This window comes from Anabrus simplex, chromosome X (assembly GCF_040414725.1).
Source record: "Anabrus simplex isolate iqAnaSimp1 chromosome X, ASM4041472v1, whole genome shotgun sequence".
NCBI lineage: Eukaryota > Metazoa > Arthropoda > Insecta > Orthoptera > Tettigoniidae > Anabrus > Anabrus simplex.
Window position 1 is genome coordinate 21226697 of NC_090279.1, and position 26427 is coordinate 21253123.

The following is a 26427-nucleotide window of genomic DNA, read 5'->3' on the forward strand; positions in this document are numbered from 1 at the left end:
TAAATTCCTTCCATACTTTTGGTATTACACTATTATTTTTAACATAGTCAACGTGAAATTTTAAATAAGGCATTATGTACCACCCCATTGTCTTCAATACCTCCCCAGTAATTTGTTCAGTTCCTGCTGCTTTTCCTTGCTGAAGCAGTTGGATTTCTCTGAAAATATCTTAATTTGTGAATGAGAAGCTTCTTGTTTACCTATGTGTGTCGCCCTCTCTATCTTCTGTTACAGTTTCCAAGTCCTGACAAACTTCTATTGAATCTCTGAATTACTTTGGAACTCCCTCTTCTTCCATTTTCATCATGTGTCCATACCATTTCAGTTTACTGGTCTCTGTCTTGCCTTTCAGCTCAGGGAATCCCATTCTCTTCCTAATTTCTATGTTTCTGACTTTATCCCTTCATGCCCTCCCTATTATTTCACTGAGGAATTTCATCTTGGCCTCTTGCATTCTGCTTTCATCATGTTCTGTTGTTATCCATGTTCCTGATGCATATGTCAAAATTGGGGTGTAATACATTGGGTGCAAAATTTTCTTGCATTCCTTTGGGATGACCCAGTTACAGACTATACATCTCACACATTGATAAAACTCATTGTCTTGTTCAATACTCTTTCCAATTTCTTAATTTATTTTCCCATCTTCTGCAATTATTCACCATGAATATTTGAAGCTTTAGGTCTTCCATTTACTCTTCAATATTTCCACTTCCTTCTCCTTTACCTCTCGTCACCACTACTATCGTACACTTTTCCATACTTATTTTCATTTTTATGTTCCTTATCTCCTGATTCCATACAGTATCTTGTTCCTGTGCTTCCATTTCATCTTCTCCACATATTATTGTGTCATCTGCGAGGAGTGACGCCTTTGCCTCCTTTTTTCCCATTTTGTGTTGAATACTTTTGTGGATTTCATCCATGATTGTAATGAAGATTGGAGGGGATGAAACACATCCTTTTTGAATTCCTGTTTCTACTTTGAACCAGTTTGTTTGTCCTATCAGGGTATTCATACTACTTACTCACTTTTCGTTCATGGGTTTTATAACTGGTTCTGCTCCTCTCCCTGCCTTCTTTTTTACCAATGCATCTGAGAGCACTTGCCTTGGTACACTGACATATGCTTCCTCAGTATCGATAAATATCATCACTGAAACCTACCTAAATTCCCATCTCTTCTCCATCACATTTTTTAGGTTCAACAGATTGAAAAATTTAAAAATTATGTTTACACAGAGTAAGGAGTACAACTCCATATGAAAGTGAAATATAGTTAATAACTTGTGCCAAGAAAGAAAAGAGTTGAAGCCTTTGAAAGGCCATGTTATCAGAGGTTATTGAAGATCATATTGATAGAACATGTCTCAAATACAGAGATAGTGTATCAGCTTGTCGAGAGGAGAATGGTTTGAGAGAATTTGATCCTGGGAAGGAAAATTTCTGATAGAACAAACCTCAAGAACTGTGAACACGTTCAGTTAGTTTTGAAGCTGATTGCAAAGGATATAAATTGGTAGGAAGATTCCAAGGTATGGGCCCGGGTGATCAGAGTGATATGCAAACAGAATAGTGACTGAATTTTCAAGAAGTTTTGTGCATTTTGATCACAAGCGATGTGCGTTGAATTTTTAACAAGAAAGGTCATCTTGTTGTGGTTTCAGTTCCATATAAAACTGTATGTTTTATAGCTATTAATGCGATATGTGTCGTGTAATACTAAGGGTCCTTTGGCTTTAATCTTCATATCGACAGATATGTTAACTTATATTCCTATGGAAGTGATCATTGTTTCAGAAGTCATGTAAAACTGGAGGTCCTTAGCTTTGACCAAAGTATCAGTCATGGTCATAGTCATAGGTATGATCACAATATCAACAATCATGTAAAATTTCAAGTTTTTCAGTGTGATCACAATATTCACGGTCATATAAAATTATAAGCTTGTTGCTTAGTCTGTTGACAAACCACATAAGTAGCAATGACAGCAATAAGGTAATATATTTTTCTGGCTTATGTTTCAGTGTAAGCTCATTGTAAGTAATCAACAATCCCAGTACCTTCTGACTACTTCAGTTTTAGTGCAAAATGGACCTTGAAGTAAAGATCAAAGAGGAACCAGCCTGGCTTGAAGGAACAACAACTGCATCACTTGTAAGCTCATTCTAGATAACTTTATAGAGGTCAGAAATTAACCCTTAATAGCTGAATAAGTTTGGCAGCGGAATAAATTTCTGTGTGCTTCCACCATTTGCTGCATGAGCATCTATGCGTGATATGACTCTCTTTTGTTTCTTTGTCTGGGAATACACCACCAAGCTTTACACAAAGCTGCCAATATTTAGGAACTTAAGGTTGGCACTGGATTAGTCTGCACTTTTTACTGTCAGTGTCAAAATTACTTTGGTTTAAGGGTTGCACCTCTTCTGTTCTTCCTCCCTGATTATAATAGAAAATGGTTGGCCCAATCACAAATATTTCGTTAGTGTTTTTGAGGCTGGATACACCAGTCTGCTACATAAACTGCCAACACAGGTGTGATTATTCTGGGTTAACCTCGCATCCTCAATGTGCTGGAATATGTGTGTGTTAAGGAAAGAGCAGATTTGCCTATGGCATACGAGGGATAAAATAGCTCAAAATCTGAATGCATGTTTTCTCAAAATAAGTATTTTGCTCAGACGTTGAACTCATTTAGAAGACAGAATAGTGATTAGTTTATTTTATTCCTAATTAAATGCAGGTCAGATTCTATGTTATGTACAGTACCTTATCTAAGGGGTCTAGAATACATGATTTCTGAGAAAAATGTGCTTAATATGCCCCTTTATAGTGGGCTCTGACACTTCAAGGACTCATGCCACATTAAACAAAAAAATTTCTTTCCTCTTTGTCATTACTTCCCTCTTCTTTTTGTGTATCCATTTCATCCATTCCATAGTTCCAGCTACTGTTCTCTTCTATATTGAATGGGTTAAGTCAGTATATTCTAGAACTTGATACTTAAATCCACTTTTATTAGTAAGTTAACTTATATTAGAACATAAGCTTTTGATCACAGTCCCTCCTCCCATTTAGTGCCGAAAAGGTTTTATGAATCCAAGTGAGGAATTTAAATATTTTGTAGTAGATCATAAAAGTTCTTCTGAAACAGTAGATGCACACACCAACACTGCTCACCCTCCACTGACAGTGTCCTCATCCCCATATACCTTCACAGAGCACTACATTACATGCTTGTAGTAGTGAAATATTTCATTTCTAGTTGCTTTGACTTCAGGCTTTGTCACATCTTTTGCTGGTATAAGGCTGTGATAAGCCTGCTCCTTTCATTTTTATTTTTATATTTTACAATTGGAAGCATTGAAATATGCTGTTTGAAACAGAAGTGTCTTAGTGCTTTTTGTAGTGCCTGTGATCTCGGCAAAACCAGAGTAGAGAATGTGATTCCATTATTTCTGTCTGTAAAGAAACTCTATGCTGAGAACAAAAAATTATTTAGAAGAGTTGTAACATTTTTAATTTGTTCAAACAACTTTTAATATTTGACTGATATGATTGTGCATATGAAAACAGTCATACAATTTTGTGTTTATGGCTATAGCTGCTTCCTTCCAAATTCTGTGTGAGATGGCCTCAATTCCATCCCTGGTAGTATATCTTCTGATATGGCTAGAAAATGTTTCGTATTTTATATTTTGTTCTCAGTCTCATCCTTTCCCTGACATAAGGAGTGAGCAATAATTGTAACACAATTCTCAGTACATCATTTGGTACCGAGCTCGATAGCTGCAGTCGCTTAAGTGCGGCCAGTATCCAGTATGGAATAATATCAATAAGTTAATTTATTGAATTTACCACCTAATCAATACAAAATGTCATACTTTAGTTGGTTTACTTTGGCATATTAACAAAAATGGTACATGTTTCGCCTTGAATTCAGGCATCATCAGCCATTATCTTAACTTTAAAATAGAAACAGGCATCTGATTTATATATACATGAAATAAAATTAAAAAACCTTGGAGAGACTAAAATTACAATTAACATATAGTAAAAGAATTAAAGTTAAGTTTGTTATAAAGATATTACAATGAGTCAGTAATAATTACAATTGGTGAAAGTAATGGTGATATGACATTAGAAGGTTTCTATTATAATTAAAAAGAAAGAACAAAGCAACAGTCTGTCATAAACGAGTGATAGGATTGCTAAAAATTATGTTGGCCGACCAGCGGTTACAACGAAAATGACAAAGATGGTCGTGTTTAATAAAAATGTAGCATAAGATAATAGTGAAATATGGTCATGTGACCGTCAATACTTGTTGACTAGAGATAAATCGAAAGTCAATGGCATATGGTGATATGGTTCAGTTTAATAAAAATACAAAGTTGAATAACGATGTTTAAATAGGGCCTTTATGGACCATCTCGATTTGTTGCAAATACTGCAATGTTCTTAAGAACGTGTGGATGATTGACATTTGAGTCGAAACAGAAGTGTTACAGTTGAATCTGTAAAAGGAAACAAAAAACGTGGTGTTAATTGAGTGAAAAATCGTAATTGAATGTTAATGTGAAGATTGTGTACACTTACCATTAGACTAAGAGAGGGTAGTTTGTTACGTTATTACGTTATTAACTGAGCGTTATTGTCGACTGTCTGCTTCTTACTGCGAGTGTTGTAACAGTATGTTTGAGTTGGAGGTGGAACTGTTTGCGAAGGTGTGGCTATGGGCTTGTTTGTAGTGCTTGGAGGGGAGTTGCTATTGGCAGAAGAGAGAGGGGGAAGTGTGCTTCTGCGCGGGTTGTAATAATGAGATGCCGTTGGAGGGAGCGAAAATACAGTGGGTGTGGCTCACGGTCTATTGGTTGCATTTGAATTAGAGGTAATGGCGGTGAGGGGAAGGGGGGATTGTGTTAGTTGTAGAGGAGGTAGGGGGGGCTTATTGAATTGATGTTGAAAACTTTTAGGAATATATTGGTGAGGGGAATTGAATCTTGTAATAGACATAAAGTCTGTTCGTACAAGGGGCTTTTTTTTATCAATGATATCGTTTAAGTTCTTATCTTTGTTGAAATGTTGGTCTAGGAAAATGAATAAATTTTCATACTCAGTCGTACCATGGAGGCCACTGCGTAGGCTAATTGTAGCTACCGGCAGTGCCAATGCACTATCCAGCGTCTTGGTAGGTGTGCTAGGTACCAACTGATGAGCCCAGCCTAGCACATGGGGGCGAAACGCTGGCAACAAGAATGAGTTAGCTGGAAAATTTATAATGTCCAATAACGGACCATTTATATTGGTATTATAAATTTACTCATTTGGAACAAATATTTCAGATTCCCTATGGGAATCAACATCTATAACATCTGATGGCCAAGCAGGCATCAATTTTTGATAATGAGACAAAGTCTCTCATAGTGCATTGGCACTGCCGGTAGCTACAATTAGCCTACGCAGTGGCCTCCATCGTATGCACTATCCAGCGTCTTGGTAGGTGTGCTAGGTACCAACTGATGAGCCCAGCCTAGCACATGGGGGCAAACACTGGCAACAAGAATGAGTTAGCTGGAAAATTTATAATGTCCAATAACGGACCATTTATATTGGTATTATAAATTTACTCATTCGGAACAAATATTTCAGATTCCCTATGGGAATCAACATCTATAACATCTGATGGCCAAGCAGGCATCAATTTTTGATAATGAGACAAAGTCTCTCATAGTGCATTGGCACTGCCGGTAGCTACAATTAGCCTACGCAGTGGCCTCCATCGTATGCACTATCCAGCGTCTTGGTAGGTGTGCTAGGTACCAACTGATGAGCCCAGCCTAGCACATGGGGGCGAAACACTGGCAACAAGAATGAGTTAGCTGGAAAATTTATAATGTCCAATAACGGACCATTTATATTGGTATTATAAATTTACTCATTCGGAACAAATATTTCAGATTCCCTATGGGAATCAACATCTATAACATCTGATGGCCAAGCAGGCATCAATTTTTGATAATGAGACAAAGTCTCTCATAGTGCATTGGCACTGCCGGTAGCTACAATTAGCCTACGCAGTGGCCTCCATGGTATGCACTATCCGGCGTCTTGGTAGGTGTGCTAGGTACCAACTGATGAGCCCAGCCTAGCACATGGGGGCAAAACGCTGGCAGCAAGAATGAGTTAGCTGGAAAATTTATAATGTCCAATAACGGACCATTTATATTGGTATTATAAATTTACTCATTCGGAACAAATATTTCAGATTCCCTGTGGGAATCAACATCTATAACATCTGATGGCCAAGCAGGCATCAATTTTTAATAATGAGACAAAGTCTCTCATAGTGCATTGGCACTGCCGGTAGCTACAATTAGCCTACGCAGTGGCCTCCATGGTATGCACTATCCAGCGTCTTGGTAGGTGTGCTAGGTACCAACTGATGAGCCCAGCCTAGCACATGGGGGCGAAACGCTGGCAACAAGAACGAGTTAGGTGGAAAATTTATAATGTCCAATAACGGACCATTTATAAAGGTTCTTTAAGTCGCGCTGTATTTTGTTTGTTGGATCTTTATTAATTATAGTATAGGTTTTGTCTGATAGAAAGGTTTCTGTTTTATCTATGTAATATTCTTTATTCATTATTACTATGGTGTTGCCTTTATCTGCTTTGGTTATTACTACATTACTATTATGGATTTTAGATTTCAGATTTAGGATTTGTTTTGAGATGTTGTAGTTGTTGTTAGATGTTATCTCATTAAACAATGTTGGGAGTCTCTTTTTTACTTCATAACGTACGTCCTTTTGCTTCTCAATCGGAATTTGTTTATCAATATTAGTTTCGGTTTCTGCGATGGTAGTAATTATGTCGTCTGCTTTTTTGTGATTAGGCAAATTATATTTAATACCCTTATCCAATAGATTCATCTCTTGTTTGGAGAAGGCAGTATTAGAAAGATTGACAGTAGTGGAAATGTTAGTCAAATGGGAAGGGGGCACTTTGTTAGTTGTGTTATGGTCGGAAGTTTTGCGTTTGTTTTCTTGTAAACAAGATAATTTATGGTTTAGGGTTTTCTGTTTCGTGTCTAATATGTAAGATAGTTTAAGGTCAGTGTGCCTTAAAAATGAATTCCATTCGAATGGAGATAGTTTTTGAGAGATGGTCAAAAGTGTCTTATATAATTGTAAATTCAATAGAGATTTCTTCCTGTATAATAGCTTGATTTCATTTTTTAACCATATGCTGTTTACCTTCTTTTGAGTGACATTAGATTTTGAATGGGGATGACCTTTTTGTTGCAAAGATTTGAGAAACTTAGGAACCAACTCTAATTTCAAGCAATCTTTAAGAAACTTAATATCTCTAGAAATCTTGCTTATTTTAATTCTTAGGTTCAAATACTTATTAGGTTTTATCATTGCCTGGTTGGCATTAATATTACATGTGATAAATATCATTCTTGATCCGTATTGATGATACTTGAATGGAATAATATCAATAAGTTAATTTATTGAATTTACCACCTAATCAATACAAAATGTCATACTTTGGTTGGTTTACTTTGGCATATTAACTAAAATGGTACAAGTTTCGCCTTGAATTCAGGCATCATCAGCCATTATCTTAACTTTAAAATAGAAACAGGCATCTGATTTATATATACATGAAATAAAATTAAAAACCTTGGAGAGACTAAAATTACAATTAACATATAGTAAAAAAATTAAAGTTAAGTTTGTTATAAAGATATTACAATGAGTCAGTAATAATTACAATTGGTGAAAGTAATGGTGATATGACATTAGAAGGTTTCTATTATAATTAAAAAGAAAGAACAAAGCAACAGTCTGTCATAAACGAGTGATAGGATTGCTAAAAATTATGTTGGCCGACCAGCGGTAACAACGAAAATGACAAAGATGGTCGTATTTAATAAAAATGTAGCATAAGATAATAGTGAAATATGGTCATGTGACCATCAATACTTGTTGACTAGAGATCATCAATACGGATCAAGAATATTTATCACATGTAAGCAGTATCCAGTAATCGGGAGATAGTGGGTTCGAGTCCCCCTGTCAGCAGCCCTGAAGATGGTTTTCCGTGGTTTCCCATTTTCACACCAGGCAAATGCTGGGGCTGTACCTTAAATAAGGCCACAGCCACTTCCTTCCCATTCCTATACCTTTCCTATCCCATCGTCGCGATAAGACCTATCTCTGTCGGTGCGACGTAAAATAAATAGCAAAAAAAACATCCTTTGGTTATATTATAACAATCCTCTGCTGGTAGAAATCTTCCTTAAACATTAGTGAAATTCTGAAAGTAACTGTAATACTGGAAATTAATGAATTAACATACACATTTGTTGGTGACTATATTTGTAGATATGTGCTATGAGCATACCTAATATATCTTATTTTCCACAGGAAAATATTGAACATGTATCAGAAGTGATAGCTCTGAAGGAAGAAGTTAAATCAGAGTTAACAGAGCCAGAGTCAACGCAGGAAAACTCTCTTGAGGTAATGTACATAACTTGATAAGCCATTGTCAGGTAATGGAAATGGTTAGAAAATTGCTCAACAGATATCAGTGTTTGATCCTTCATTTCATTGCACATGAATGATAGTCCTACAGAAAATATACTTTTTTATGAGATTGACTGTTTACTTAGCTATTTTCACTTTTCCTTCAAGTTGTTCCACAATCTTGCATTGTGAATTGTGCAGTAGTTAGGATTATTCCAAAGACCTCTACTCTATATCATTTGGGAGATGGTATCAATCCTACTAGTACTTTTGAATTTGTAAATAGTTTTGAACACAAAGTAATTATAAGGTGCATTGTTTTCTTACTGTTACAGGATATTTTACTAGTTGCTTCCAAATGAAACACCTTTTTTATCTTATTCCTTATATTAGTTATTGATTTCTGGATAATACTGTAATTTGTTGATACAAGTTGCAGGTGATATCCTTGTTTACTCTGAGTGTTTGCTTATATACTACACACATTTTAGCCATCTTTTGGCAAGTGAAAAATATTCTTATTCTTCCTAATGTGGTCTATGGTGATACTTGCCCATTGTGACTGATAATATTAATTAACCCATATCTGCCCAAATTATTTTTTTGTGGAATATTGTGATGTATTTCATAAATATAGTTGTTTGTAACCTAAGTGAAAGGGTTATGATGATTTTAGGTTTCATTACCATATTTTTGCGGAGATTTGCTGTGTTGACATATGTCGACAGTGAGCATGGATGGGTAGGATAAAGGACATGCTCAATAAAGGAACATTTCTTCGCATTTTAAGTTCATGTAAATGTAATAATTAATCACTTAGTAAATATTAGTCACATAAGTATTGAATAAGCACAAAATATTACAAAATATACTTTTCAAAACATAAATGAGGAACAGTTTTGTCTCAATATAGAATGCACGCTGTTTCAAAATGAAAGGACAATATTTGTGTGTTTGTAGTACTTGTTATACACTTAATACCAAATTTTGAGCAAGTATGATCACTCTGAAAATAGCAAAAGAGGAAAACTACGAGTAGTACTTTAAAACAGTTAAATTTGTGTTCTGAGGTTACACTCTGCTTTTTATCATCCAGTCTGGTTTAGCGTGAGTGAAATGCCTCGAAACAAAGGACGTGGCAGCCAATATTACATTTTTTGCACTGTTTCCTGGCAGTTTTACCACATTGAGCACACCGCACTTGATTCTCTCTTGTTTCGTGTTAGTGGGATACAGCATCGAAACGCACTTCTGGCAACACGCATGAAGATACTTTTGTACTTGGTCTTTCTGCATTAGAACGCGTAGCGGCACAAGATCGGATATATGCCGTAACAATGTACCGTGTGAAGCTGAGAAGGTCTAAATTTTCCTGTTTGCAATTTGGGGTCAAACGGTAAAGTTGCCATGCATTGTTCATGCAGACGTTCAGAAGGAACGCAGTTAGAGGCCAGTACCATTTCTTGTTTTTGATGCTGATGCGGTAACAGGATATATTTTGATCCAAACGATCGATTTCCTCCATGTGCATATTATACAAAATTATACATGCTAGATGAATTACTGTTATGTATTTCTTTTCAGCATTACCATTGTACCATTTTCACTTATTTTTGTGCACACTAGTTCAGCACAAGCCCGGAGTTGATTACCAGAGAGTCTGTTTATATCTGCACGACTCATCATCATCCCTATCTCCGTCACTATCTAAAGCATTTTGGGGTGGTTCTATGTTTGTATTAGCATCTAGGATGTCTTGTGAATCCTCCAGGATGCTTACGATCTGCTTGATGGTCAATCTGAGAAGGATAAATGAAAATTCTATATCAGTACTGAGGCAGTCCCATTCGTGCCCGCTGTTGACATATGTCGACGTGGAACTTTTGTGTTCTGCTAGACAAAAGCAACTATATATCAGCCATGAATGAATTCAAAATCTGTTAAAGGCATGTTTCATTATTACGTTTAACACAACAGTCCGATCTTATTTTCAACTGTAACAATATTATAAGAAAATATTTCTCACCGTGACAGAAGCTTCATCCCCTTGTGTGTATATGATCTTTTTTACGCAGCCACGCGATAAGGGGTGAAACCAAGTGTTTCTTGTTTTCGTGCAGTGCAGTAAGTATCAAACAATGAACGGTAAATAATGCACCTCAAAAATATTCTTCCGGTTTACCGATATAAGTTCAACAGTATTCAGATATTAACGTCGGCAAATGTCGACAGTGGGCACATATGGGTTAAACATGCAATGGAATAAATAAGCCATTCAAGAGTTATCTTGCCTTTCCGTTTCATACTTCATAAGGGATAATGTTTGTGATAGGCCTTGTAAGTTCATCGTTACTCACCTGAAAATTCGTTGCGTGAATGAATTCTTCATTACCACTGTCATTGTCCACTTCATAGCTTGAGTATCATCTTCTTTCAGTATGACTATGTTGCTATGGGGTCTTTCATTGCCCGTTTATTGAGATACTCATTTCACCATCTCTTCCAGGAGTTCTTGGTTATCTGCTGAAAATATAGCCATGTGGGCAAGGTTGTGATGAGAGCGGAAGTATAATCATGATCAAGGAGTTTTGTAATTGGCTCTCCTATGAGGAAATGGGATGTAGTTAGGTAAGAAGTGTCAAAACGATCATCATTTAGCTTTGGTGAAATAATGTATATGTTGTAAGAACGGTCCATTCTTTGTTGGTGAAGCGAGAAGAATCCATCACTCATCTGAGGTGTTATAACAGACTCTTGACAGCTGCTTCCCAGATTCCACCAAGGTGTGTTTTTGCACAAGGGATGAAATGCCATGTCAGTCCCATGCCTGCAGTTGTGTGCAAAGTTGATTTTCTGTGGATTTTTTTTGCAGGAAGGCCTTATTTTCTGTACCTGATCCGAAGAAGTTTGTGCCTTAATTGCTGTAAATGTTGAGGGTTTGACCTCTATGATACCTAAGTTGATAAAGTGCAGAGAGAAAATTTGTCGTGGTGAGATCAGGTATCATATCTATATAGACAGCCTTGGTAGCTAGGCAGTCTGGTCTTGTTCGATTTCACATGATTTTTTATTAGAATTTGGCTAGCAGTTTTAAGGAATGGGTAATTGTGGGTTACAGGCAACATAGGTGTATTTCGCATTAATTGTTCAGAGGTGTCTGCATTCAACTTAGAACACTTGAGACGTGTATGAGTGTGGCTTCTATCGGTCCCCCTTGCTGATGAGATCCTAATCTTGTCTCTCAGAGAGTTGAGTGTCAGGATGAAGTGGACGAAGGTGTTCCGCCATCATAATTATATTTGTGACATGAAACGGTATTTCTGATGTTTCCACTCCATTAGTGTTGGAGTATTGTACAGTCTTCCGTTAACAAGAAGATGGCCTTCTTGATCTATGATTGGATTTATAGTCTTTAGTTTCCTACACAACATTAATCTAACATTTGTATACAGGGTTCAACTCCAATACGAACAGTGGACTCTGTTTCACTCTGTGGGTTGTTTACGACAATTCTAGATAATTATATGTTACAATTCTCATGACTTGTCCGTATTGAAATGTACATTAATTCAACAATGTAACAAAAGCTTATTGAAATCCACATATTGAATACACATTGGGTTCTTAAAATTAAGATTTATCTCTCGTAATACTAATTTAAGGGGACATGTTTCGCCTATTGCGTGGGCATCATCAGTCGTGATCTCATGCCTGAGGGGTAAAAATCAGGATCCTGATTACTTTGGTCAACTTGTTACGTAGAGGAATGTATGTTATAAAAATGAGGAAACTCTGTAAGTCAACAAACGACAATTTACACAATTAAGACACGTCTAAAAAATATTTGGTGAGAGGATGTGAGTATGTGTTATAAGGGTGGTCCATTCATTGTTGGGGAAGCGATAAGATTATTTCACTCTTCTGAGGTGATATATCAGACTCTTGACAGCTGCTTTCCAGATTCCACCAAAGTGTGGTGCTGCAGGAGGGATGAAATGTCATGTGAGTCCCATGACTGCAGTTGTGTGAAGAGTTGGTTTTCTGAGGGTTGTTTTGCAGAAAGGCGTTGATTTCTTTAGCCGTCTCGCAGGAGAAGAATTATAATAAGAAAGTATCATGGGTTAAAGAATAGAAGGGACAACAACTCTAGCAGAAGATTTAGGGGTGGGTTTAAAAAGAAGAAGACCTTTGGAAAACAAAAAGGGACCGCAATAGGAGGGGTCAGAAACTGAAGTATTCGTCTGAATGCAGAAATCATCCTGATGTTGATGAGTTTGGAAAGAATGAAAAGATAATGGGAAATCAATTAAAGTACAAATTAAATTATCCAATGAGGCTGAATTAGAGGTGGTAAACGACTGGAAAACGGTGGGAGGAAGAGAAGCATCGGATGAAGAGGGATGAAATAAACGAGATAGAACATCCGCAACGCAATTATGGGTACTAGAAATGAATTTGGTGGAAAATTTAAACCGAGAAAGACGGAGCAACCAGCGGTCAGTTTTGCCAATCTTAGGAGCATTAGAAGGAAGCCAGGAGAGGGCTTGGTTATCGGTTTTAACAATAAATTTTTTGTGATTGAGGTACTCAGAAAAATGTTCAAGGGTGGTCACTAAGGCTAGGGCTTCTCGTTCATAGAGGGAATAATCACGTTCATTGGGAGAAAGCAGTTTACTAGAATAAGCAATAGGCAAAGGGGTACCCTCAACAACTGGATTAAGAACTCCACAAATAGCATAATCGGAGGCGTCAGTGTGTATATCGAAGGGTAAAGAAAAATCAGAGAACTGCAGAATGGGGGCATTGATAAGAAGAGTCTTAAGAGTAGAGAAAGCATACTGTTGAGTAGGGGTCCAAACAAATTTAACATTTTTATGCTTGAGATATTGCAATGGTTCAGCAATATGAGATAAATTTGGAACAAATCAGTTAAAAAAGAAACCATTCTAAGAAAGGTATGCAGTTGTTTAATATTTTTAGTGGGGGAGAGTTGCATAATAGCGGCAATATGATCAGGATTAACAGAAAAACCTTGGGAAGAAATGATATGGCCAAAGAATTTAACAGAAGTTTGAGCATGAGAATGTTTGAAAGGGCTGGTAGTAAGACCTGCCGTACGAAGACGAGAAAGTACTTCGGTAAGTTGAATAATATGGGAGTCAGAATCAGGAGAAAAAGTCAATAAATCATCTACATATGGAGTTTGGTAAATTGATAGAGACCATTAGGCATGGTGAACTAGCAGAATCTAAGGGAATTTGGTGAAAAGCGCAATTACAGTCAAATATGGAAAAATATTTAGCATTAGTAAAAAAATTTATTGCGTTTTTCAGCTTGGGAAGAGGATGAGCATCATATTTAATTTTGCTATTGAGATGACGATAGTCTATGACAAAATGCATGGAATGATCAGGCTTATTGACAAGAAAGGCAGGTGAAGCATAATTCGATGTAGAAGGGATAATTAAACCATCAGCAAACATCTGAGATATGTGCTGCTCTTGAAGTTGCATACGAGCTGGTCTAAGATGATAAGGTGGAGATCTGACGGGAGAAACATCGAAGAGATCAGTACAAGCTTCATAATTGCGGACAGTACCAGTAACAATGTCAGAAAATTGGTTGAATAGCAAGCTTAAAACTTCCTGCTGAGACTCAGTAACATAAACATGTGAGTTAGAAAGATGTAATAAATTGGGGTAAACAGAAGGGTTAATCAAAGGAATGCTAGTCACAGAATCAAAACAAAAAGAAATAGAAGAGGTTTGAGTGTGGAGAATTAAGCCGTTATTTGAGAAAAAATCATATCCGAGTATCAGGGGTATAGGAACATCTTGAGCGACGTAGAAGGGAAAAGACCATGAAAATTTAGAAATCTTTACAGTAAGAGTAAGTTGACCAAGAATATTTAAAGGGTGATGTGACACTGAAGAACACAGTAAGTCCGAAAAACGTAATTGAAAGTGTGGATGAAATTGAAGTAATTGCTGAAAGAAAGTGGGACTGAGAAGTGAAATAGAAGCTCCGGAGTCCAATAAGGCATGGGAGTGAATATTGTATAATACAGTAAGAATATAAGCAGATCGAGCCTGACACGTTGGTAAGAAAAACAGAGAGACGGATGGCAGATTTTGCCCCACAGACCGAATGCTGTCTACATATGGCGGGAGAAAGAGTTTATCGGTCATAATTGTAAAAGCAATAGCTGACAGATACTCTATTGAAGACTTTCATGCCCATCTTTTCCCTAAATTTATTCCAGGTAGAGCAATGTCATCCTTAATACAGAAGTACTACTTCTGAGTACAGAGGTTGGACGGGAATTTGGCCGATTTTATTCAGGATATAAAATTTTATACGCGGGTATTCGCTCTCCATTTTCCCGAAGATAAAATTGTGCAAACCATTGTCGAAGAAATGTCACCAGCTTATAGTTCGTACTTAGTTTTGCTTCTCGACGTCAAACCTTCTCCGAATGGCATTGTCAGCCGAGGGAGTGAGGTACGCTGACACCTTACGAGTAGGCAGGGAGCCCCCTCCGTCATCTAACAGTTCTCGGCCACTCCCTTTTCGAACCTTTCCCACACGCAAGTATTATGCGTGCAGATTGACTGAACACCTCAGGAATAAGTGTCCTTTGCTAGAATCTAGTGGAACTAGGAAACGAGCAGGTCCGTCCCAAGGTTGTTTTAAGTGCAGGTCGTTTTCCCATTGAGCAAAAAAATTGCACTTCACTTAACAGCACAACTTCCTGTTCTTCTTCTGGTAATGCCTCCAATAACTCAGGCGATAGGAAGCGACTAGGGTCGTCGGCTGAGTCACAAGGTTCATCTTCTCCAGGCTCAGCGCCCGTTAAATCAGGCAACGAATCCTTCAAGGAAGAAACCCCTTCTAATTTATCATTTGAAGGCCCTAGAGAATGCCTTACAATTGCTTTTGAGACCCCGGGGTACGTGCCATTTCTGAAAATTGAGGTAAATAAGGAACCTGTCAGTGTACTATTAGATTTCTGATGAGTGGTACTCTAAATTGACAGCCTTTTTTTAAATTTCCAGACTATTGTTTGTCTTCTATTATATGCATTTCGGCAAATTCTTCACCATTAGAAATTTTAGATTTTATTTTTAATAAAGTTCGTATCTCAAAATTGACATGGAAAATTATGTTGTTTGGGGCTAAACAGTTGTCTTGCCCTGTAATATTGGGTGCCGATTTCATGTCTCATTCTGGACATTTGCTCGACCTTCAGAGCAAGTCGTGCACATTCATATTTGATAGTAACGTTAATATCTCCTTTTGAAATCTAATCCTTTGTCATTTTCATCTATTTCGCCTAGCCAGAGTGAGATGTCGTTAGATCTTAGGCATCTACCTGAGGTCCAGGCTGAAACTATTTGAACATTGGGTCAGACCTTTCCTGACGTATTTCCAGAAACCCTTGGTGTTACTGACCTGATTGAGTATAAGACTGAGGTAACGGATTCCATTCCTGAAAGGTTTCCTCCATATAGGCCATCTTCCGCATAAAATGAAGGCTCTTAACTCTTTCGCTGTGCTATTTTTAAACAGAACACATACAGAAAGATGTAATCTTTTTGTATTGCTAAATAAACTGAAACTTTATCTTTTTAAAGTTAGTGACATTCAACACCATTGCACCATTTTTAACTCAACTTTGGCAAACTAGCAATGACATTTGACCTTGAAACGCACATTACTCTGATACATTCGAAACATGGAACTAGGCACGTTGCTGGCTGTCCTGGGCAAGTCTTACAAAAAATATTGTCTGTTTTCTCTTGCAGGGTCCCTTTCTTTTCTTTGAACATTTAGCTGGTAATATGGAGCAAACAACACACTTAGGTTTTTGACTCTTGTCCTGCTGCTCCTCAAGGAAGTTCCCATCCATCAGGCGCGCTTGAGGTATGTAATCAGAAGGTCTTCCTCGTTTCGCCGCCGGACTGCGCTGATACTCTCGTAGAAGTCCCATTATGACAGAATTTCTGAAGTAAGGAGCACTCTTTTTGGAAGCTTATTGTACAATATTCTTCCATTTTTAATGCAGTTTCAATGAGAAAATACCACAAGACCTGATACCACTTGAGTTTCTTGTGTAGAAATGCATAGTTAGTTTTCAGTTAATCAATTTTTATCAACTCCGTTCATTTCATGGTTGTAATTTACAACTAACTTGAGTTTTTCAACAGTCACATAGCCACTTTCACCTTTTTTGACATCTTATGAATCTTCACGATCTCAGATGTGAACGATCGATAACATGTTTACCCGGCCAGTATCTTGCCACGCGCATGCTAGCATTTCTTTGGATGGAATATGCCAGAGCTTAGGTTTTTGCCCTTTCGTCATTTTCAGGATTTTCATCTCTTGAGCTAGTCCTTTGCGGTTACATCTCACTGTCCTGGAGGCACCTATGTTCTTCTCAGAAAGCTGGGTGAAAAGAGCTGGGCTTGATAAATAATTGTCCGCATTCACAATTCTGCCAGTATTCTCAAAACCCTCTCTCAGGCTTTTTACCACTTTCTCTCCCAAAGTTTCCCCGGAAACTGACTCATCGCTGTCCTCTCTTACCTAAGTCTGAAACTTGCAAATGTAACCACTTTTACTGTCGCATAGTGACCACAATTTTACACCCCATTTTGTCGATGGCTGTGAAGAAAAGTGTTGCTTACACCACAGCCTTCCCGTAAACTTCAGCATACTGAAGACTCATCAACTGATATGCATTTTTCAGGTGTAGCATGCTCCAGGTACGTATTTTCTACAATAGGTATGACAGGTCTTACCTTGAATAATGGACCATAACCTGGCGACCCCTTAGCAATGTGGTTTTCATTGTTATTGATATGTATTGTACCGGAAACGCAGCTACGCGAAAGCAAATTCGAAGTATGAGAGTTAAACTTCACGTGAGGGAAAGGGTAGGCAATACGGCTGATCTCGCTGACGTAGACGTGGCCGCCTCGGGCTGACCTCACGCCCCAAGGCATGATGTTCTGACCCATCTGTAAAGTCTATTTGGAGTTACTGTAGGATACAATTATTTTTGCACTGCCAACGTTAAGGCCATAATAACAGATGCAAACTAGCAGGTTCTTGAGCAAATCTACCATGTACTTTAGGAGTTACAGGGGTGGATAATATCCATGTTTCGAGATACTTAGTCGGCTCCAGGTATAAAAGCATGGCGATCTAGGCTACTGGATCAATAATACTCCACCGTCTCTGCGATACGGGAGATAGGTGGAGCCCTGCAAGTGCGGCAAACCGAATCTATGTCCAGTCGGGACTCTGCATCTCTGGTGCTCGGTTCCAGTGGAAGCGGAACATACTGTAGTATTTTTCTTCAAGTGCCATATTAGGACTCATGTTTTCTATACTAACAGTAGCGTTCTAAAGGAACATAGAATTTGTCTTGTGAGTGTTATAATTTTTCCAAGTGTCATGTTTGAACTTGTGTTTTGTAACAAATTGTAGGAACTTAGAATATTTCTGAGTGCCACATTTAAACTGGTGTTTTTGTAACAAACTGTGGGAACCTAGAATATTAATGCCATATTTGAACTTCTGTTTTCTTCTCGTGAAGTTCCGAGGGAACATAGAATGTTTTGGTGCCACATTTAAACTTATAATTTATACTTAGTAATAATTATCCATGGACAGTGTTAAACACTCTTCAAGTGCAGGTAAACTTTTATAATGATTTAAAGACAGTGCTGAACAGTCTTCAAGTGCACGTGAATTTAATAATTAATTACAGACAGTATAGAACATTCTCCGAGAGGTATTAAATTTAATTTAATACTTATATGTCCTGAACTTGCACGAACTGTAAATATTACGTTCAACATTGTGTTCCAATCATAAAATTGACAAAGGCAGTCAATTAGGAACAGTAATGATAAAAGTTAGTGAACTAATAGACTCAGACTGTCGTGCCATTATCAGCGGATTTACATCGCGAATTTGACATTGTAAATTTGTACATAATTTTCACAAGTGTCAATTTGGCTGGGGGCCGATGACCTCGATGTTAGGCCCCTTTAAACAACAAGCAACAAGCAAGCAATTTGGCTGGCATGCAACGTGTGATCAGTTACTCAGTTTAATTGTTTTCTATTCAAGTATTAACTTCATGAATCTTTGTGATTCAGCGAGGTGTTTTAGTCATAGATTCAAGTGTCATTTTCATTAACATTTGACGTATCTACATGCAATGAATTAATGCAGTATTCAAAGGTCAATGTTAATTTATTCGATTGTGCTAAAAGTGAGTTGAATGCCATACAGGGGACTTGTGTGCTTGGCACGCCTGACCTCTCAGTATTGCCGTGTGAGATCGGACCCTGCAACTTGTGCACTTAGAAATTCGAGAACTTCCAGATATTCCAGAAATTCGAGAAATTCAAGAACGTCGAGAACTTCGCATCAAGGATGGGCGTGGTCCCCGTCCAGACCGTGCGTAGTAACCATCCCGAAGTCTGGAGATTCCCGCCTGCAACAACGCATCAAATCAGCTTGTGTAAAAGGTGATATGAATTTGTTTCCAATGAACAATAAAACCACATTTTCAAAAGAATATAAATTCAATGAACTAATATTCCTCTCTGTTGCAAGTTCAGTGCTTACGTACCACCACCTTAGAAACATTCCATGCTCTTCAAGCTAGCCAGACAGACTTTTTTCCTGGTACAGCATGGAGCTTCGAAGAAGGCGACACCACTTGGCGTAGCAGTGAGCCAATATTGTTCGGAAAAGTAAGTCTGTTTTTTTTTTTTTTGTTAGTTGCTTTACGGCGCACCGACACAGATAGGTGTTATGGCGACGATGGGACAGGGAAGAGCTAGGAGTGGGAGGGAAGCGGCCGTGGCCTTAATTAAGGTACAGCCCCGGCATTTGCCTGGTGTGAAAATGGGAAACCACGGAAAACCATCTTCAGGGCTGCCGACAGTGGGGTTCGAACCTACTATCTCCTGAATACTGGGTACCGGCCGCACTTAAGCGACTGCAGCTATCGAGCTCGGTAAGTAGGTCTGTAATGTTGATTTATGTTACAATACTATCCCAATATCAATAGCCACCATTGCCTGATTACCTTCTGTTGTGCATTCAGTCCATCGATTATACCTTGAACGTGGATGAAAATCATTTTTTTAATCTAAGCACTGCTCAGCATATCTATTTGTTTCCATTACTGTATGCTCAAACACTGAGCGCATCATAAATTGAAGTAATGCCTTGTATGGGTCATCAAATTAGAAACATTGCTTTTCACTGTTATATCAAAATTAGCCCCGTCACATAATTTCATTTTTGTCATTCTTATTTCATCACTGATATCCCGCCAGACCGATACAACTTGAACATCTTCCTCGTTGGCACTTTCTTCCGAACAGTCACTATGCGCATCATCACCTGTTCCATTGTCCAAATTTACTGAACAGTCTGAATCAGAATCTGCCACTAAAAGATTGAAGATTTCTTCACTGTTGTTCCGCGCCCTCATAGCTGCTGAGTGAAGCCTGCTATCAGCCAGACAGCTGACAGGAATGTTGTCGGGCAGGCTGGTGAAAAATAAATAAACATAGGTTCAGTATTAGCAGCAATGTTTGTATTATTAAATGTGCCTTTTTTAAAGAAGCACGCTAAACTATAGCAGGAAATTACCAAGTTGACAAAAGTCTATTACAGCAGCGAAAGTGTTTAATGTTAAAGGATGGTATTATTCGACTTTCAGAGTCGGCGTATTCATCACCCATTTTTCTTGTACCGATACCCCAAGGTGGTTTCAGGCCTGTCATCGATTACAGAACTTTAAACTGTAAGGTTGTATTATAATCAGTGCCCCTTCCTGACTTTCATTCTTGTTTTTAATGATTTCATAAGGCTAAGTTCTTTTCCATATTGGATCTTAACCAAGCATATAATCAGATTCCGATGGCGGAAAAATCCAAACATTTGACGGCTTTCACCACTGATTGGAAATTGTATGAATACAACCGTTTGCCTTTTGGGCTCCCTACGGGCGCGGCTGTCCTTACTAGACTGCTGGATAGGGTCTTCTCCGACATCAAATTTATCTTTGTCATTACCTCGACGATGCCGTGGTGTTTTCTGAGACCTTTGAAGAACACCTAGATCATCTTAAGGAGGTTCTAAATCGCCTTCGTAAGGATGGTTTGACAGTTAAGTTATCTAAGGTAGATTTTTCTAAGCCTTGTGTCATTCTTAGTTCATATTGTGTCGCCCGATGGTGTTGTTATCTACCATTCCAGAACGCAGGCTAACCGCAACTTCAAGTGGCTTAAGGACGTCAGAGGAATTGCTAGGTTCATAGGCATGGTGAATTTCTTCAGGAAATTTACTTCCAACTTCGCTAATAGGGCGGCGCCCCTAAACCTACTTCGTAGGAAAGGTGTCGTGATCGAATGGGGACCCTCGCAGCAAGATGCATTTGAAGATCTTATATTAGCTCTTTGTAATGCCCCAGTATTAGCCATGCCTGATTTCTCTAAGAAATTCATAGTTCAAACCGATGCCTCTTCATCTGCCGTTGCTGCTGTCCTCCGTCAAGAAACCGAACTCGGAAGGCGGCCTATTGCGTATGCGTCTACGACCTTGTCGGTTTAAGAAGCCAAGTACTACATCTATGAATTAGAAGGTCTGGCAGTTCTGTTTGCCTTAGAGAATTTCTGCCTTTATCTAAAGCATGGTAAATATGAATGAGAAACTGACAATCAGGCTTTGAGTTGGGTTTTGGCTAGGCCTCGCCGTACTGGGCGTATCACTTGTTGCGCTATCAGAAATTCAGCTTTTCAATTCAACGTGCAACACTTTACAGGATCAGAGAAAATGGTCGTAGATGGACTAAGTCGCATGTTTTCTAGTGACATTGAGTCCAATGAACAGGACGATAATTAATCTCCTCCCATGCCCATACCTTCTTGTGTTAATGCTATTTTGATGGATGCCCCTATGTTGTTTTGTGATATCCGGAAATATCAACGGGAAGATCCATTGCTGGCTCCTAGTATTTAAACCCTTTCTTCTGGGGAACATCTTGTCCCTAATGTGCTGAGGATTGGGGTTTTGTGCTGCCGTTCGAAGCCCGATCACAAGATGAAAGTAGTTGTTCCAGCTGTTATTGTGCCCATGATATTCAAGTACTATCAAAAGACCCCATTAGGGGGGCTCTTAGGCATCTTTAAAACTAGAGAGAAAATTAGGGAACTGTTTATCTGGAAGAGTATGGACAGTGAAATCAGAGAAATGGTTAAATAATGTAAATCTTGCTTACTTAGTGATCCCATATAATCTACCTAGCTAGGGCTATTTTCATCATTCAAGCGTCTCGCCCTATGGAGCATTTCTACATAGACTACGTTGGATCCTACGGGAATAAGTTCATCCATCTATGTGTAGATGGCTTCACTAGATTTTTATGGTCATTTCCGACTAAGCTGGCTACTGCTCAGATGACCATTTCTTGCCTTAATACTATCTTTGATTCATTTGGTCCTTGTCAGTATATAGTTTACGATAATGGAAGGACTTTGACATCTATCTTATTCCGAAAATTCTGTTTTGATTTGTCCATGTCACATGTAACTACTTCTCCTTATTACCCTCAGCCACCTCTGGTTGAGCGGGTCAGTCATAATCTTCGATCTGCTTTTATAGTCTTTCACCAAGAAGATTATTTTATGTAGGATACTTCCTTGCATTGGTTAGCCTTTTCACTAAATTCAGCTGTTCACGAGTCACATAATTTTACGCCTGCCTCTCTCGTGTTCAAGTTTGTACCTAACATGCCATTGTCAAATGAGGTATTGCCAGAGAGCATAGATCCCGATAGCATCAGGGACCTGTGGAAGAAGGCTAACAGTAACCTCAAGGCTTAAAATGAGATGGTTAAAGGGAGACATGATCGTGGACGGAGACCCACCAATCTAAAGTTTGGAGTTCAGGTAATGGTTAAGAATTTTGTGCCGGCAGGCAAGCTTGCCTCCAGATTTCTCGGGCCATGCATTCTTTTGGATTTCTTAACACCGGTCACTCTTTTGGTGAGCAACCCAGCCACTGAAAGATTATTAGAGTGCACCTCTCTCAGATAAAACCTGTAAAATCTCTTTGTTTGCAATATAGGCCACTAAGTTATGACAGTGAGAAAGTAGTTATATTCCTTTCCTTAACAGCTCAGAGACTTAAAATTTTAAGTTGGAAAGTGGAGACCTTCTGCCCCACTAATATGCCGCTTGTGTATTGCGTTTTCTTGTTCCACCTGTGTACAAACCTTCCTCTCTAAAATAATTCTTTTTCCTCCGTTGCTCGGCTGCGATTACTTTCCCCCTGCCTCCAAAACCTAGCTTGCATTCCACACACTCATCATCGATGCCGCCCACCTCATCTGAACCTGCAGCTTAAAAATAAACATACTCTCGCTGTCCATAAGAACAATCTCTGTCACCAAGTTAATTACTCTTTCAATGCCCTCTCTGCAATCTGCGTCCGAGTTACATCTGGCGAGTGATGCTGGCATGGGGTAAGGGCCCACCCCGCTCTGGCCCAGTCTCCTTCATGACAGCATACTTGAGTACCATCCTTGCCGGCAAAGGGCTGAGGTGCGGTAACACTACTGTCTACATTATTTCGGAGCAGTGTCTCAATATCTGGCCTTGGGTGCATCTAACCTTCTCACGGTAGTGGGAGAGATGTATCTGAGTGTACTTGGTGATTCGGGGGACCCTACCCAGGTATCGGCATTGGCAGCCGCTCTTGTTGTCAATCGTGAACTGTGCATCTTGGACTTTTATGGCTTCAGGAAGACTTCAACACTTGTATTCGACATAATTACTTACAAATGAACTTTCATCAGCCAATTTTCCGACTACCAACTCAATTTCAAATTTTTCAAAAAAGCAAAATTTTCTAAAACGTGTCACCTGAGGGAGGACGTTTGTGGGGAGGTCTGTACCGGAGGTAGATCTGCCCGGTTTATTTAATTTAAGTGCCTTCGCTAAGGCCCTCGTTAAAGTAAAGTTTGAAACAACTATTACAAGAAGTTTGAACATTTCTCAACAGATGTCTCTACTATAAACTTTACGATGTGCCCTCTGATGTGAAGATGAACTATTAAAATTTTTGATACATTTTGTATATGAAGGTTTCCTAAACTAGAATGTTCTCTTTTGTTTTTTCATGTCCACATTTTTTTAACACTTCTATCTCTTCCCACCAACTTAGGATGTTGGCCAATGAAAAATTGTGTATATCTTTCTACCAATCAAAATTTCCTGGTGTTTATTGGATTATCCTATAAAAATTGGGGGTGTGTCGAGTCTTAGCCCAGAATTTTCTGGAGCTTTCCCTCTACTATAAAATCTGGAACTTTTATACCACTTCAAGAGGTCCACCAGCTTAAGGTAATGGAAGATCCTGCTTAAAATCAAGTGGTCTTCCAAAGCTAGCTCCAGGGGAAGGTTTCATATATTTAGTAATGTAACTTCATTTTCTAAAAATGGAAATTTCAACTTAACCGAAATCAGGGAACAGAACGTGGTGTACCCTCTTATGTTCCCTCTCAACGTGATTGTAAGGTGACTATGATTTTGTGACCTTTCCTGTTTTGTAAATTCTGTAACTTGAACATTTTTCTCCTTGTCACCTCCGTAATATAGGCTTAGCCTCTGTAACGTTGGGCCGTAAGCTCAAATATGGTTTTATGCATGTAATGTAAAATTCTAGGAGATCCAGAGTTCGCATCCTTACCTGTTTGGTTTATGGACCAGTAAATTAACCTTTTTTAACCATAGGCTTTGTAGAATGGGTACTTGTTACCCCTGTTTAACTCCATTTATTTCATATTAAAATTATCAGACAGTTGAGCAGGATGTACATAGGTAAAATACAAGTATACATGTACAAAAGGGGTCCTCTACCTGTTCTAAGTGTATACATTGCAACGGTAGAGTCTACGAAAACCGTTAGTTCATCACAAATCAAGTTCCTTTCAAGGATATGGTCTACCACTGTGCTTGCGGCGTACAGGGCCGCCGCTGTTTCAGCTACATTAATCCGGGTTGGCACTTGGAAAGGTTGGGCCCAAGCCAAGTTCAATTGAGGCAAAAAGTAAGCTATACTGTGCGGAGTGGCGTCCGCATAAACACTAATTACATGGTTATTCACACGCACAGAACAAACACTTGCAAGAGTTACTGGGTTGAATAATTGTCGTGGCCAGAACCATTCTCTTGATAGAATGTGTCGCACTGGAAATAGAGGCCATGACATGACATAGCATAGCCAAGCCAAATACCCGGCAATGCGTGCGAGGTCATCCGTTTGCACTCTTGGGAGCACTGTCAAGTAGGAAGTCACTCTTCTCTGCACATCCTGCATCAGTTGAAGAGTCTGCCTATTGGTGTTGATAACCATGCTGAGGAAGGTGAGTTCATTCGTTGGCTGGAGATGTGATTTCTGTTTGTTGAGCGTAATTCCTAATACCCATTCCAAGTACATTATTGTATCGTCCACAAGGATCTCGTTGCCGTAGATCAGCCAATCATCTAAATAGCAAATAGTGTCAACGTTAAACTGTGCCTTCAGTATCCCAGAGACCGCTATTGCCACCTTTGCATAATAGATGGGATTAGCGTGTGCCCCATCGGGAGGCGCGTCATGGCATATGACTGTCCTCGGTAATATACACCGTAGAACCTTCGGTGGTGGTAGTGAAGAGGCACTTGGTAAAATCCGGATTTTAAATCCACTTTTATCATGAGTGAAAAGGGAGGTATACGTTGAAGTGCCCATGCAGGGCTGTGAAGAGAGAACTTTGGAATATTATAATACTGTGTCCATCGCGACAAGTCGTGTATGACTCGTGCGGAGCGGTCAGGCTTAGTGACGAGAAATAAAGAGTGAGCGTTAGTGATCTCCTGTCGTTCCGAGAGTCCCGTTGCCTGCATATCGTTGATTACCTGGTCCATGAGAGGAGATGCCTTTCTGGGTACGAAGACCGGTGGAGCCGCTGTGAGTCGTGGAAGGCGGGCGCCTTCCCCGATGAGTTGTTCCGCAAAACGTCCAAGGGGGGTGTCCATATAGGGCACTGGAAGCACAGCAGGCACTGCTACTGAGTGATAATGTGTCGGACGGTGTGCTGCTTGTTGAAACTCTGGTATCGGTGGAAGCGGTTGGCTTTGTTAAATGTAGTGTGTGCCTTTGATAGTCCTTGAAAGTGTGAATTTTCGTAGAGGGATCCTTAGGTGTAAATTGATGGAGCAAGGGTGCTCTTCCTAGTAAAGTTATTGATGTAAAGGTTGAATGGTGTCTAGTTAGGCTGTAATGGTGTAATGTGTGGATAGTAGTCTCCTAGCTAGATTCGTTGAGCAAATATGCTCTTACTGATGGTGTAAAAGCAATTGGGAGAGCTGTCTCCTTGACTATTGATTGAAAGGGAGCAGCTGTGCTTCAAGCTCATGTTGTAAATAGTTGTTCTTTTTTCTAATTTTGTCGCACAAGATTACGGGCTAGCCTCGTTGCTAGTCTATTGTTATTTGCTCAGCAAAGTGTGAATATTTAAGATTTGGAAAAAGATAGAGGTCAAGAAAAGAAATTAAATGGCCAAAATAATGTTGCCAACTTTAAGAGTTTAAATTAATCTATCGATTTTCGTATATCCGCCCATTCATGCCCGCACTTTATTTCAATTCTGTATACCACGGTATCCCCGTAACAATTATTATTATTATTATTATTATTATTATTATTATTATGATTATTATTTATTTTCCTTAAATTGTACACATACACGGCTTCCATCCCCATATGTATGTGTACATATACTCTGCTGAAATTCACAAATAAG

General features: G+C 38.8%; 1 protein-coding gene across 1 annotated transcript in view; it reads left to right on the plus strand.

Moving 5' to 3' along the window:
- The first annotated feature begins 2025 nt into the window (after window positions 1-2025).
- The window catches only part of LOC137503237 (uncharacterized), a 104375-nt gene continuing 79973 nt past the window's right edge, over window positions 2026-26427 (plus strand). Inside the window, exons 1-2 of the mRNA XM_068230777.1 lie at window positions 2026-2157; window positions 8442-8537. Coding sequence (XP_068086878.1) covers window positions 2092-2157; window positions 8442-8537 — 162 coding nt within the window. The 5' untranslated portion in view covers window positions 2026-2091. The remainder of the gene's footprint in view (window positions 2158-8441; window positions 8538-26427) is intronic.